The following is a 16,586-nucleotide window of genomic DNA, read 5'->3' as shown; positions in this document are numbered from 1 at the left end:
GCTATCTCCTTGGCGAATTCAGTACTCTGCAAGTGTGCGATCCCGTGGCATCGCGCCAGCCGCAAATTCGGTCTATGCGATCACTTGAAGGTGCTCGGGCAGGACGAGGTAAGCAGGAGGCATGAACTGTTCTAATGGGTGTTGGGAGCAGACTCCACCAATGACTCAGTTCTTCCCAATAGATTCAACGTGGACATTAAGCAATTCCAGACTGACGTAGAGCAGCAGATGAATCATTAAGGAACGAAATACAATCTGAAGACAATGGTCATGATTGCGCTGTGAAATATAGGAGATAACTATCCTTATTTCACACACACATTATCCCATCCACTAAAGTATTCCAATAGAAACTTGAGTAATTGTTCTGAGGTAATGCATTTGCAGGAATAGCACTGACTCAATTTTGGCTCCATAGTATTTAGCCATTAACACATTATCAGGTGCATTTCAAAAATAAGCAGCAACAAACAAAACTTCTCCACAAGGATATTTCCTCACGGTCTTCTTGAAAGCCACATGGAAAGAGGCTGGAAGGAGTTGGTGAGGCTATGAAATCTAATTTTACCCAACAAGTTCTGAGGAAGGGTAACTCAAAATATGAGGTAAATCAAAGGCCGGATATTTTTGGGCAACCCAAACTTGACAAGTCCAAATGCTTAGGGTACACAGTTGCACAAAAACTCACCAACATTCTGAACCCCTTCACCAATGCAAATGAAATCGCCAAAAATAACACCAGTTGGTGGTTGTGCATCTGGCTGTAAGACCCATTCATCTCAGGTTCATTGTGATCCATGGAAAAATTCTACCACAAATATTGGCAACAGTGATGGCTTAACATAAAAATTATGGCTCATATTAAAATGGCCTCAAGAGGAATTGCTCAAAACAATGTTTTGCCTGATTCTAAGGTGAGAATATTTGAGAAAGATGATTTCACAATTTTTACAGATTAAAATGTATTAATAGCAGAAAATGACATAAAATTAGTTCATACTATATTCATAGTCTTGAAGAAATGCCGAGCTTTACAATGAGATAAAAATCATCGCCATTCGACAACTGAGAGCCAGAAATAAGAAAAAATATGAATCAGAGTACTTTCCTCTATAGTAATTAAGGTCTCAGAGATGCCTCACCGTAGCCTTGAATATCTCAAATACCACCAGTATCTCTGAGAGGTATTTGTGAGATATGCAACTGCTCCTCAAGCACTTCAAATTATTTTTAATGCATTAGCTTTGTTGAATTTAAAAACCTGGTAATTGGTGGCACTGAAAACTATTGGGAAGTAAATTCTTGCTATCAATTAAGTAAGACAAATGAATTTATTAATTTTTAACTAAATATATTATTGTATTAAGACTCTAAATTTGTCAGTTTTACCACTAATCTACTCAAAATTGGTTCAAGTTAAAAATATTGCTCGCACCCTATAATTTTTGCAATGTGGATTTCTTAGGAGTGGTACATGCAAGCTACTTCTCAAATCTCCCTTAAACCTCTCAGGGATTCTCCAAGATGCCCATGCAAAAATATTATTTTGGACATAGTGACACCTGAGAGAGCTCTCGAAAAGTTAAATGCATGTCTCTGGGACCGCACATGTGATATGGGAGATGCCTCAGAGATGTACCTGAGATGTAATATTTACCCTAGGGAGCATTATCAAAAATGTGAAAATATTAACATGGTAATTTTCTTCACAAAACGATTGCAGTATCATTAGTTTAAGGTACATTCATAAACTAATTCTGAACAAAAACTGAAACCATAGAAGTCAATTGTTCATTGGTATGAGGAGGAATCGCTGGAATGATCCACGTATTTATTAGGGATATACTCTCTAGATTGCTACAATGTGGCTTTTGATGGTACATTATCCATCATCTCTTAATTTTTCCCTTGAGATCTGCTCCATGCCAAAAATACAAAAAATTCTCGGTTGAAATGAAAAAACGAACCACTTAGGTAATGAAGGGAGTATTAAGTACAGTCACTTTCAAAAGTCGGTCCCCACGGCCAGCACGAGGAACTACGTTTTCTGCTGGCCTCGAACTTGGCGTATTGCCTATGCGCTCCATGACTTGAAGCGGCCCGTTCGACTTACTCGCGATCTTAATATCCATCAAAGTCTTCCCATTGCATTCTTCCTTTATCTCTAAATCCCCTGCTACCTTCCGCGCGCTTCCACCGAGGAGAGGGCACAAGGTAAATAAGGTTCTCAGTAAGGTGATTTCCACTCTGGAAAGTAGTGTGACGAGTCCTCGAAAATACAGAGGCAATGGATCGTCGGGCCAACGCAAATTTAAGCGCAGCTCAAAGGGGACAAATAGTCTCCTTATATTTTGAAAGCGGAAAAACTGTGTTCCAAATAGCTGCGGAATTAGGAGTTGATAGAAAAACTGTGTACAAGTGGCTTAAAAGAAAAGTTGATGGTGACGAGACATTAAAGACTAAAGCAAAAAGCGGACGTTCAAGAAAAACTACCAGGTAGCAAGACGAAGGCATGAGGGAGATGATTCGTCAAAATCCCTTATCTATTGGTGGTCCAGCGGGGTTGAACATTCACGGTAATTTAGGTTGTAGCTATGCGGCGGTAAGGCGCCGAATCATCGAGGGTGGGATTAAGCATTACAGGGCTGCCAAGAAACCCTCCACCAGCGAAATACAACGTGAAGCCCGTTTACAATTTGCTAACTATTACGTATTGGTATGCTCCAAACGTACTGGAATCTCATGATATTCTCAGACGAGAAAACTTTCAGAAGCAACCAGCACGGGAAGGTGGAGCTTTGGAGACCGAGAAATACAAGGTAATGATTCTTTTAGCTTGAGATAGCATGTTAAATTTATTGGAATTGCGTAGTATTAAGATGAAATGCATGGCATTTTTGCTCTCAGCTTTATTTTTCTTCCCTCTAAAGAGGGTGACGATAGCAAAAAAATAAACCAACCAGCTGTTACTTATACTTCCAACATAATTCTCGACACCAAAATTCATGATGAGAATCTTTATTTTAATATTGGCCATTTTTTACAGGCATAATGAAGGGAATTCAATAAGAACAAAAAATCCTGGTCACATCAGTCTGAGTTTCTGGGGAGCAATATCTGTGGCTGGACCAGGACCGCTAGTTACAACCCTAGCCAGAATGAACGCCACGGATTATGTCGAGATTTTAAGAACTTACTTATTGCCCTACATAGAAGAAGTCGTTCCTGAGGATGAGGAGGTGGTTTTTGTGCAGGACAATTGTCCGATTCATAAAGCTAATGTAACTAAGTATTTTTTTGAAGAAATTCCACTCCTCAATGTTTTACCTTGGCCTTCTAACTCACCGGATCTATAACCCCATCGAAAACGTCTGGGGAAAAATTACGAAGGAATGGGATTACCATGGAGAGAAGAGCTCAGAGGCGTTAGAGGCCCATTTACAAGATACACGGAATTCTATAGGCAGATGTCCGAGATTATTAGAAAATATAATTGATTCCATGCAATCACGGTTACGGATTGTAATTGAAAAATGGTGATATTACTAAATATTAAAGATGTTTCTTGAAGTATGCGCATTTCATTTCTAATATATCAACGTAAAACGAAATGTTTTGTTCATTCCTCACATCATGAAATCTTGAATCCTTTTCAGCAATTTTCGTGGCAAAATGAACGTGCGCTGAACATCGAAATATATCATCATACGCCTCAAAGGCGTTATTCCGTCTTAAGTGTCTGCTTTCACTGGTGAATTTTCATTTTCCTAAAAGCAGATTTAGCTAACAAGTGAGATTTTTCTGACAGCCTTCATCGACATGACTATGATGCTTGTGATTCTTCTAGAGGCGTTACACCTGGAAGAATTTAGATTAAAGTATATCATTCACTTTTACTTATCCTTAAGCTATTAGTAAAACCTCCTCTTGATCTCCTCTTAATATTTACTCGTAGAAATTTAGGATTGATACGGCAAAAAAATTTGCAGCCAGAAATAATCACATTACGTGATATATAAATGAATTGGCAATTTTGCACTTTAATAGCAATGAATTCTAAATCTATTTTCCACAGTCATGTAATTTTGAACACCAAGACTTGAGGACAAGAGGACATGTGTTATCCACTATTGTTATTATTATAGTATTCTACCGATTGAGGTAGGTTTCCATGGAGTATTCAAGAAGTGATCTGAGAGATCACCTTTCCTTACAGCACTGCATTCTTTAAGTTATCCACTATATTATTCAAATAATAACATAAAGCTAAGAAAATTTTGTGGAATTTTGATATCCAAGTAAAAAAACGACACATCATCATCATCACACACATCACACATGATAACGGCGAAGTTTCACCAGGTATATTTTTTTTTACAGTGAAGTTCGATCTTTTGAATATCGGTAATTATAAATTTGCTTAACCTGAAACTTTTCACATGTTACACATATAAACCATATGTTTGAAAAGAATCAGCTTATTCTACTTTCAATCAGTTGACAAATTTAGTGTAAAGTATAAAGTTTTTATAAAAATTTCGAAAATTATGGTAATTTTCCATTCGCGATTTGCAGGGGGAAATTTCTTTTATCTGAAAATATTTTCATTGCATTGGGTGCTATTTAAACATTACAACAGTATAATTTTGTATGATTCGTCTGTAGAATTGAACCGGGATATTTTTCATTTGTTCGCATAATTAAAAATTTTAAAACTTAACAAAGTCCTGGGTGAGGCCTTTGGACACCCCTAAAAAAATCCTCGGAGTGCGAGGTGGCCTAGGGAAAGGAACTGGCCTACTACCCTGAACATGTGAATTGTGTACGCATGTGGCTTTGTCTAGGGTGAGCGTTAACCTTACCTAGCCAAACCAACCTCTGGGTTGAAGCACTGAGTCAATCACCGAGTGTCCACATTTTCATTCAACTTTATATTGCTAAAAATTTATGCATGATCGAAACTGAATTTTGATGAATCTGTGAAAATGATTATACTAAATCACATAGTTGGAGAACAAACGTCACCGGCATAACATCATTATATTTCATTCATACTAAACAACTCCTAATCATATTCTCAACCTTTCCTGCGACAAAAAAATATTCAACACTCATTGGAAAATTTAGCTGGCAGAGGGTTCCTAAGTTTAAAAAATGATTTACAAGATAATGCCAATACTACATTGTTAAAAAATTAATATTACAATAATATATAACCTCTTTTCTAAATTACTCGCATATTTATGTAAATACTTTTTTTCAAGCAAAGTTACACTAAAAATCTGTATCCATTTTAATGGTTACTACTTATCTGTTGGTCTAATTCGTAATTTATAAACCAGCTTATTTGACATTCCGTTGGCCGCACTTTCTTATAGTAGGTGGTTGCCGGGGATATTGCATATGCCACAATTTTCTATTTTACCCATTATTTCCTGAAGATCTTGGTATTTCTCACCCTCTGTAACGCTCAAATAATACTCAGCTTGAATAACAGGGCCGCAATTTGCCTTTTCGTAACACGAAGTACCGCAGTAGCCTGTTTACAAATTCATCTGATATATTTCTTGGAGTATAATGTATGTATTTTTAAGTTTTCCAGTATATAATGTAAATAAAATATTTTCAAAAGTCTGTTAAAAGCAAACACCTTGAGTCGTGGAGGGTCAAATTTCAAAATAATATAATACATCTAAGAACATTGAGGGGCACATCCAACGCAATAATTTGTCTCGGTAAATACGATATTATATTATCTCAACAATTTAAAGGGATTATTTGTCAGCACAGAATATGGTAAATACCATCAGATGGAGTAAAATAAACTGGTGTTTCTTTTTCGCGAGAGTAAAAATACTTGGCATTCAATATACTCCTAAGAAAAGAAATGCCTTTAAAGGACACGTTACACGTAAATTTTGCTCTAGTTTCCGGTCCTATGACAAATTTCACTCAACCGCTTTATGTAACTCAGAAACCTTTCCTCTTAAGCTGGTTTTGGCCATTACAAAATTGCTACTAATATGCACATTTTTCTGAAGAATTACAACTATCTGAAAGACTATTTTCCAATAGAATTTTAGACGATACGTGGCCTTAATAGGATAATAGCCATATCTAATTGAATTGTTTGCCAAATGATAAAAATCAAACTTATGTCCGTGCAACAATTCATCTTATCGATCAATATCCACGACAGTAGTAAGAGGGGATTTTCAAGGTATAGGGACAACTTGTAGCTTGACGAAACTATTAATGATGGAATAGCTTAAATTTCAAGCACTATAATTGGAAAATAACCACGAGTTTTGGTCACCGAAACGGGTGAAGCCGGATGCAGAAGGTAATCATGATTACATCAAGGTGTATTGAGTTCAAAAAGTAGATATACTATTTTCATAATGCATAAAAAAATTGTTTTCTTACATTTTCGATGGAGTCAGCCTTGCGGCGACCCGAAGGGAACTCCGAAAGATGTTCTCTACTACCTCATAATGCAAAAGTCCAACTAAACCGTAATTCCCTCTCGGCTTCCTTCGAGGGTGAACATTTTTGGGTATGGGAGGTTCTGGTGTTCTCGAGTACTGGAGGGGGAGGGTATGTGGGTTCTCGAAGACTTCCTAGTCATAAAAATATTGCTTGGGTCTGTTGGCGACAGTAAAAAAGTCAAGTTGCACCAGTCACATAAGCTATTAAGTCAAATTGACTCTCAGAGGGCATGGAACGCATAAGCAATACGCGAAGGTCGATTTTGGGGAAGCCCGGTGACGGCTGCGCCCGTCATGTGGACCGACTTTTGAAAGTGACAGTACATGTATGTAAAATACTTGTGAAGAATATTTATTATCAGCATAGTTATTCAAGGAAAATAGGTTTTTATCTGTAGTCACAAATATCGTACGTGAATCTCAGCTTAACTTTTTCTCATTTCCATTAAGTCCTCTAAAGAATTGAGAAATCAGGTTGATCAGGAAATTCAACCAATCGTTTCCAATGGGAGGCTCACGGATTGCCATATTTCGCCCTCGTTACAATATTTCCTCCATGGAATCATCTTTGATGTCACTTAGAACCAGCATAAATTTTGGACACCAATATTCATTGCAACATGGCTCCAACACTTAGTCTGTACTGCCCATACATTGCTGTGGTACCTGTGATAACATAACCTAAATTTTGCCAACTCTGAGAAAATTCAGGGGAAAAATACCCACAGCCAATGCAAAGGAATATGTAAAAAGTGGTACATCTTTGTTATAAGCCATTCTATCATTATACAGGAAGAATGATAGTCCTGAGGGTATAGCATTTGGCTGCAAATCGAGGAGTCCTGGGTTCAAATCCCAGGTGAAGCCGATGGACACTCCCAAATGCAAATCCTTGAAAATGAAAATGTGCAAGGTGGCCCAGGAAAAGGAACTGGTCCCCCTTCCCTGTACATATGAAATTCACATGCCTGTGGCCTACTCCGAGGTGAGCTCTAACCCACCTAACCAAACCAACCTTTGGATTGAATCACTAAATGATTGATCGTTATAAAATTGCTATTTACTTCTTGCAGACAGTGTAATGATTGATAATATGCACTAAAAGCTCTTACTTTACTGTTACCTACAATTAAAAACAAGTTCATTACGTCATTTTTTATGCATATTTGTAACAAATTTGTGAGAAAACCACTAGTTGATCATAGTGTTTTTTTGACGAATAATGAAAAATTAGTCATTGATGATCACGAAAGAAACATTTGAACGAAACGATGAACGAAAGAAACTTCATCATTTGTGCATCTTTTGTTTTCATGCCAACTAGCACTGACAAATTGTGTGTACAGCAACAGTCTGATACAAGAATTACAAAGTTTATTCCATTTTATTTATAAAAAAACTATTGCTCTTAATTTCCAAATTTGGAAATCAGGACAAATGCCATATTGAATATCAAAAACACTGACTGTGAGTAAACAGCAACAGAATTGGTTAAAAATGTAGGCAGAATACAGAAATTTAAGTAAAAGCATTTTTTTAAGTATTTCCTTCGACATAAAAGAATACGAGTGTGAGGAAACTTTTTCAAATAGATCACAGAACACTGCTGAGAATAATACATATGGCCTTGCCATTTATGCCTCGCCAGATAACAAAAAATAAAGCGTTAATAATATCGTAATGCATATTGCCTACCCTCTGAAAACACATGGGCAAATATTCGGAGCCACAGGCAGGCATTTGTATGAAATGTTACATCTTTCTCATAAACGATTCTGTTAATCTAATATTTCCATTTGCTTCTAGCAGAAAGTGTAAGGAGTGATGATACAAGTTTAAAGCTCATATTTTACTGTTAAAAACAATAAGTGCGTAGCATCATTTTTTATGCATATTAATAACGAAGTTGTAAGAAATGTATTAATTAAACCAAGCAAATTTACACGAAAATTAAATGACAGACTTATAAGGTCACAAAAAATGGGTTACATACTTTTTGTGCCCACCATTTACAACAACTTATGCATTGAAAAATTTCGTTAGCATTTGTTTTAACCCTTTCGCTGTGGCGCACTCTACGCAAACCTACCCGTCATATGCGGCGAAAGCACTAAGCGCCTGACAGGCAGGAAGAAAAGGTACATTCACAGCAATGAAAGGGTTTAACGTGGGAGGCATTTAAAATTATTTTAAGATGTAAAGGGGGTGTACATGAAGCCAAATAGAATAAAAAATCCCCTGGGATAAACAGCAAGGAATGGATCGGATGAAAATGAGCAGAATATAGAATTTTAATAATTTAATAGATTTCTTAGTAATTGTTTCAAAGAATGCGAACTTGAGGAAACTTTGTGAAATGGATCTTAGAACATTGCTGAGAATAAAATGTAAGGCCTCGCCATTTGTGCCTCGCCAGATAAAAAATACAGCTTATATAAAGGTTCAATTAGACCCTGCATTATCTGGGTTGTGTGGGTGCGTCTGAGGTGGTCACTGGCGAGGAGGTTTAATTCCCACAAACCACAATAGGGGGTATTCTGGTAGGTATAGAGGATATAGTTGGTCCTTGCCTTAGATTTCTGCAGTAAACTAAAACAGTAAGAAAAATGGAAAAGAAGAAACTTCGACAAAGTTTTTTTCATTTTTCATAGTGAATCGTATTCGCAAAGTTATGCCTCAAAACCATAAAAACAGTAAGCTTGGTGTTCTTGACAAGTAGTACCAATTGTTTATGGCTACTACAAACCTTTACTTATTTTTTATTTTCTAGCCTTTTGAGCTCACCTAATTTTTGTAAAGTTAAAAATGACATTTATAACTGGTCTGAATTTCAAAATGCAGCAAAAATATTTTTAAAAAACTCAAAAATCATGAAAAAAAGTCGTTACTAATGCCAAAAACTCCCAATTTTGCATATAAGCTGAAATTATGCATAAAATTGTGAAAATTCACATTTGCAAACAACAAGCCCTTCCCATGCACTGCCATAAAAATGCAAAACTTCCCCTCTTATGAAGCAGTTCAGGTAATACACAAAACTGGAAGTACCTGGAACCTTTGCCATAAGTCCACAGTGAGGAGCCTTCAGTTTTACCTTACTAATCCCCGCATTTTCTATACTTGATTTAAGATAACCTGATAATATTTTACTCAAACATGTAGTTGATAACTAAGTGCATCTACACACTGTAAACTCTACTAAGTACAATACCTGTAAGAGCAACAATAGGGAAGTTAACTCTCAAGTATGGGATACGAAAAAGAGTAGAGCAGCTGTAAGTCAATCTTAGCATTATAACGTTTTCAATACATACAGAAATGAGCATAAGAAGAATAAGTGCACATATTTCAATGAATTGAAGTCACCATACAGCCTGCAGAATTTGGAATGCTAGATGTGCAAATATTACTTCTTTCTATTGATCCACCCAGACAACATTAAATATTAGATTATACAGAAATTAGTGCAGGAGGCCAAGAAAAGCTCACAAAAGCAATTTAAGTATCCTAGGTAATAGCCCTCGTTAAAAACACTTTAAAACGCCCTTGTTAATTATCAGAACTGATTTTGAAGCTAAATATTCTCTTATTCAATAATATTCTCTATTTTCACATATTTCTCTTACCACAAGCTTTTACATGATGTGAAACCATGTTCAAAGTTGCCGAGGTGATGTAGTCATTATCATGAATGCATCAAGGTTATTCAGTAATGTTAAATTTCGTATTACCGTATTTCTCCGAATTTCCCCCCTTTACTTTTACCATGGGCATTTTTGGAAAAAAAGGGGGGACATATACGGTACTCCTCCCTGCAACATTTCTCATAGGATACCAACACTTAGATACATGAAGTTCACTAAGAGAAATAAAGAAGTAGTAATACTTTCACTATTATTTGGATAAAAATCATAAATCCCATTTAATTTGTATTCCATCAATTGGATTATGATAGATTACTCCTCTCCAAGTTCTAGTCACCTGAAGCTGACAAACATCATGGAATCTACCAGGTTTCCTCTCAATTTTAAGAAAATGACCTCCTTTGTCGGGGTTTGAAATGATTACCATGATACAAGGTAAACATTGCCTTAGTGACTTCATTAATATAATGATATTTCCATTTTCCACCTTCACTTTTCAGAAATTTTAGCCCTCCTAAGGTAGCAACTAAACCTATCCAACAGTGGCAATTAATGCATTCCACTAACTAAGAACAAAGAAATATTTTTCCAAGTTTGTACCTCATTCAAAATACTTTAATTTGTCACCATATGCTTTACAATTAACTCTTTCAATACATCAATTTTTTCAACTTATTATTTTACATGCAATAGAGTAGCTTATGAATGACACCGGATGTTCAAATGTTCCATAATGCCATTAACTTCATGGTTTCATTCAGGAAATCTTTACGGATCCAGAAGCATTCTTTCTCTTGAGGCAGTAAATTGTTAACGAAACTTCTATAGGCTCTTAAAAATATGAAACTAAAAGCTTTATAAACCAATTCAAGGCAGTTAAATACATATTGAGTCCCAGCATATTGTTTTAATCCACAAAATGAGATTCAAGAAGCAAGAAATAACATTTTTTCAACCTAGAAAGGGCACATGATTCTAGATAAACCCACTTTCAATAACGTACACAACAAATGAATCCAGTTCTCTCAATTTTCTCCCAAACAAAAGAGCTAAATCTAAATTGATAGATTATGCCTCAACATAATTTAGTACATTCAAACAACTTAGAACTCTTTACAAGATTGATTCATTTATTATTTATTGATAACATTCTACCATAAAATATGTTTCACACCACGAATCTTTTGAAACAAAACTTCAATCATTATTGAATAATACTCAAAACATCCCTTTGAAGAAAGCCTAATTCATTTTGACATCATTTATCATTTATAGCACCACCAAAAATCACATGGCCAAATATAATGCTTCTTATCTTTTCAATTACGTTTCCTTTCAAGCATGAATAATGATTGATCTGATTCAAATGAACTAATGCACAACAATCATGGCAGTAACTATGAGCTGTTACATTGACAATTAATGATTTTGAACATTAAACAAATGGCAGTCAAACAACTTTCTCATCAACATTCAAGAAGTGCTTCCATTCATGATTCCACATAAATGCCTTGATCTACCGAATGAATCAATCACCTAAATAACAGTTGTACGACAGAAGCCATTAACATGGATGATTTGATAAGTATAATTCTATAAAATAAAAACAGAAAAAAGTGATAGTCAATGAAAAAATCTGATATACAGAAAAATCATTTATTATCAGTTCACTGAAGCATTTACATTGATTGAAATGGCAAATATTCATGAGTGATCATTAAGGGCCTTGTTAAAGATTCATTTCCCTAGGAGCAAGTGAACTGAAGAATTTTCAATGATTCAGAGCCGGTCTAACAGAAAATATTAGATATCTCTGGAGAAAAAGTATTCATGGCTGACGTTCATGAGTCAATTGCATAATTCTTTGATGAAATCCTGACTAAAACACACGAAACAATATCTGCCACAAAACCTATACAAAAAGATTTGAAAATCATACCAATGTTTTAAGTTCATCAAAATAACATGGCCCCCTTTGGCAGTAGCATAGGTTTCTGCAGGGCAAATTACATTGAAAAATATATTTAACAAATAGATGACCTCCAAACTGCTTGCTCTTCCATCTGTGTTTGCAATACTGGAAGAATGTATTTGTTGTGTGCATAGGAAGAGAAATACCAGATATTCAGGTAAGAAAAGAATTGCTTTGATCTTAAGCATAAATCACATGGGCAATACAAACAATCTTGATTACAACAGCCAATGAGCAACAAGTCAAATACATACATTTGCATAACAAATAACTAATAGGATAGTCAAAAAATCTAATGAACTAACTAAAGAGACCCACTCTCTAAGCACACAAACACTCCAAGGAAACTAGGTAATGTGGCTGCATTATGAATGGTTTCTACATACAATACAAAAGTGGTCAAGACTATCACCATGATCAATTGCACAGATTTACAAAGATACCTTGGCAAAATTTTGAAGGGACAAGTCAAGAGCTATTGGATATAATAGCCACAGTGAAGACGTGCAAGGATTACAAATGTAATTGGTGAATGAACATGGCAGTAGGTTCTACTTTCTTCTATACAACGTATTATTTCCAAAAACTCAGGTTAGTAAAAATGTTTTCGCAAAGGTTACAGTCTAGAACACGCAAACATTGTTTAGTACATCAACCTGAAAGGGAGTCTACCGTACACAAAGTAATAAGGCCACAGACTGAAAAGAGAATGTAGTTTAACTACAAACTTTTTGTGAAATATTTTGTGAGATCTGTTATGTTCAATTAAGTCACAAAGTTTCCAAGAAAAGTGTGCTATACACAGTCAATTCATTCTTCTCAGTAGGCCCTCGAGGAAGTTCAGAAGTATGGCATCAGCACTTCAATACCCATATTTGTGCACTCACCGCAAGAATCATAGGGCCACTTCTTCCTGTGCCCCATTTCACATTCACACCATTCGCTTTTCTTTCTTGCTTCACTTCTCCATGGAGGCATCATTATTCCAGGGCCCAGGAGTAAACCTCACCCTGGCAAGCGGTAGCAAAACATTGGAAGAAATCTCATAGTCCCACAGAGATTGGAAAACAACAAGTGACGATTGATTAGATAACCATAGAGGAAGACCCTCCTGCCAGTCCGCACTTCACAACATTATTTACAGTTCCATTGGATAGACTTTGGATCCTCATTTTCATCCATTTAGTCTTATAGAAGCACACATGCCTTTTTCTTCGTCTTCAGCTTCTTTTCAGGTGACTTCTTATTAATTTGTCGAACTAGGTCATAAAATATCTGAAAAGTAAGCAATAAGAAATTAAATATTAGTAATCATAGACTTCCATACACTGGTATAGGCAGTTAAATATAATAAATCAATGTGCATAAAGAACTAAAACAATATGCTGATGAAACTTGGCAAAATGAAGACTTGAATCTTAAATAACATTGACTTATTCCTTCGCAAAAACACATTAAAATATCCCAAAACTGATGTTAAATAAATACACCCATGCCTCGCTTAGTACAATTTCGATTAGTGCAAATTCGATCCTCGGGGAAAAATTCCAACGCTGCTTAGCCTGATCAAATAACCTTTAATACTCTCTTGATAAAATGTGAACCTGCGCCATGTACACACAAAATTACACTCATTTTGCGCATATTAATAGTACCGCTTGCCTCATATTTTATTCTTTGCTTACATATTCATTGAAATCCATTGCTGTGCAAAGGGCAAAAACATTACAGTTTGAGACGTCATTTTTGCTGTCATAGGTTATTGGGTGAATTGACTTCAACGTAGAGGGTCTATGCGGTTGAATATAAACGGTTGAATGATGTTCCCCTATCACAGGCAGTTATTTGTGCAAAACCTGTGGCTTTATTTGAATCTATTGAAGAAGATGAGGGTGGTGATTACTCCGAGAAATTAAGAGGAAGCTTCGGCTGGTTCCAGAATTCTAAACTTTGAGCTGGTGTTTTAGTGCTACGATATCAGGTGAATCTGCAAGTGCTGATAGCATCGTAGCCACAACATTTTCTGATGAGACAGCCTTGGAGCAATGCATTTGATTATTATACAATAAAGATGAAAGTGACCATGCATGTACCAAAAAAGTAATTCAGTGATTAGGTTAACTGAGGGAGTTTTCTTTTGCCATGCAAGGCATTTTTTATTTTAATAGCACCCATATGCTTCAAAATGACAGATTTGCTATCTCACGCTAGTATAATTTCAACAAAGATTAATTTAAATCACATTACCAAGAATAAAATCCTAATGGGATAACTTACAATATATGAAATTGGATTGAGTAAAAATAACAACTATGGAATATTGTGCAGCACATTTCTTCAATTGCTAAAGAATTATAAAAAGTCAAAGCTGAAGTTGTTCATGTGATACCACAATATGCCACAGAAAAAGCAATTCTTTACTAAAATATTGTTTTAATCAAAAGGTTTTATGTGGCAATCACGGCAAAGGCATGGGGGACTTCAAATGCTTCTTGTCATCTAAAATTGATATTCATTATTTAGCATGGAAAAATCCTTATCATACATGTTCAACATCTGTTACCTTGAGTAGGAACTTTCCCATTTTTAATGTAAAAATTTCGACCAATAGACCTTGCAATCACCGAGTCCACTGCATTCACCCATTATTGTATTAAATTATGGTTCAAGTAAATAGAATTGAGTATTAATTAATCCCCTTTCTTGTCACTCCTATTTTAATTTCCTTCTTGATTCGGTATTCTATAGAAATTAAATCAACAAGTCCAAAACACAGTTTTGGATATTTGGGGTACACCACTCATTGCGAGACATTGCAATTGGTCTGTCAAAAATCTTTTGAATATTACGTTTCATAATGATCTAAAAAGCAATCCCAACCGCATACCATGAATTGCAACTTAGAGAGAGAAGATACTTACATCATTTACATTAATTTTTGCTTTGGCAGAAGTTTCCATAAATGCACAGCTAAACATACGGGCCAAGGTTACCCCTTGATCCTTTCCAACAACTCGTTCGTCCTCCAGGTCACACTTGTTTCCCACCAGGACCATCGGAACATCATCAGTATCCTTCCAAGAGGAGAGAAATGGGTTTTAAAATGCTAGGCATTATTATGAGCACAAAAGGCATCACATCAATCTGTGAAACAATCATACATCTCACAATATTGGAGCAAATAACATAGGGTGAATACTAAGCACTAGTAACAAGTCTGTACAGTTCTTTGGTTCTTTCTTCCACCAGTTCTTCCAGACATTAACAAGAGACTTGGCTCACATTCAAACTAACAGGTGCAAAAATACAAACACCAAAGATACACTTTCAAAAAAGCATTTCAATTGACGAGGCGCAAATCTAGTTCAAGTAAATGAGCAATGCAATTGCAATTAGGTAATATTTTTGCAAAGTTAAAACATATCATATCTTAGAGTCAAATTTTAAGTTGCCATCTTTAATGGCTAAGATTCATTCAGTTTTTATAGGTATAATACGGTATTCAGAGGAGGCGACCAACAGTTTAGGGCAGCGGTTCCCAAACTGGGGGTCGCGACCCCCAGGGGGGTCGCAGGCCGTTCGGAAAGGGGTCGCGAGATGTATACGAATAATAAAGTGAACTATGTACTTAAACTTAGACAACCATTTTTAGGGGGTCGCGGCTAAAACGTATGGGCTAAAATGGGTCGCAGAAAGAAAAAGTTTGGGAACCGCTGGTTTAGGGCATTTGCACCATGAGGGAAGGGAAGAAAGGATGGAGAAATATCTGATACTGCCATTAGCCTGCTTTTGATGGGACCACAACCACAATCCAAAAGGCAAAACACTTTCTCTTGAAGAATCCTCCACAAAGCAGGGATTGGGCATTTTCTCAATAATCTCTGCGTTATTTGAACCCGGACCCTTAGGATGGGAAGCCAACAAACTAGCATCCACACCAACCCCATCCCTCTGTTTTTACACTTGAAAAATATTTTGGAGGAATTAATACATATTTCTATGCCCAATGTCCCCCTCATGACTTCGACAGAATCTTATAAGAGCTGAGGGAACAATTTCCCATAGACATTTAATTAATAGAATATGGATTATTAACTCAAACTTACAGCCCAAACAGTCCTAATTTCCTTAAGTGCATATCTGTGATTAGTCAAAGTGCAAAGATATGCACTTTTATTAATTACAGATATGAATAAATGCTCAAAACTTTGATGGGAAAATTACACAGAAGCACTGTTACGAAGTGGTGTTACCACTGTTGACTGGAATGCTCTGCCCCGTGCTACTCTATGACAGAATCTTTGCCACTCCTATTGCAAAAATGTCTAGTAGACACAATCTATTCTCATAATCAACAAGATGAATAAAAGGTGAATAATGAGTGTTTTCTCCTGCAAATGCATAATTCCTCTACATATATCAACCTAAACAGATGCCGAAGAAATCGATTTTTGTGGCAATAGTAGAGGCTGGGTATAGAAC

At 36.0% G+C, this 16,586-nt stretch overlaps 1 protein-coding gene across 2 annotated transcripts in view; it reads right to left on the bottom strand.

Moving 5' to 3' along the window:
• Positions 1-11,774: 11,774 nt before the first annotated feature.
• The window catches only part of LOC124170962 (ras-related protein Rap1), a 76,043-nt gene continuing 71,231 nt past the window's right edge, over positions 11,775-16,586 (bottom strand). For both annotated transcript variants that reach the window (XM_046550050.1, XM_046550051.1), the window contains exons 4-5: positions 15,026-15,178; positions 11,775-13,379 (exon numbers count right to left, since the gene is read on the bottom strand). In XM_046550050.1, coding sequence (XP_046406006.1) covers positions 13,293-13,379; positions 15,026-15,178 — 240 coding nt within the window. In that variant the 3' untranslated portion in view covers positions 11,775-13,292. The remainder of the gene's footprint in view (positions 13,380-15,025; positions 15,179-16,586) is intronic.

The sequence above is a fragment of the Ischnura elegans genome, chromosome X (genome assembly GCF_921293095.1).
Source record: "Ischnura elegans chromosome X, ioIscEleg1.1, whole genome shotgun sequence".
Classification (NCBI taxonomy): domain Eukaryota; kingdom Metazoa; phylum Arthropoda; class Insecta; order Odonata; family Coenagrionidae; genus Ischnura; species Ischnura elegans.
The sequence above is the reverse complement of the archived record's forward strand: the minus strand, read 5'-3'. Positions and strand labels throughout refer to the sequence as shown.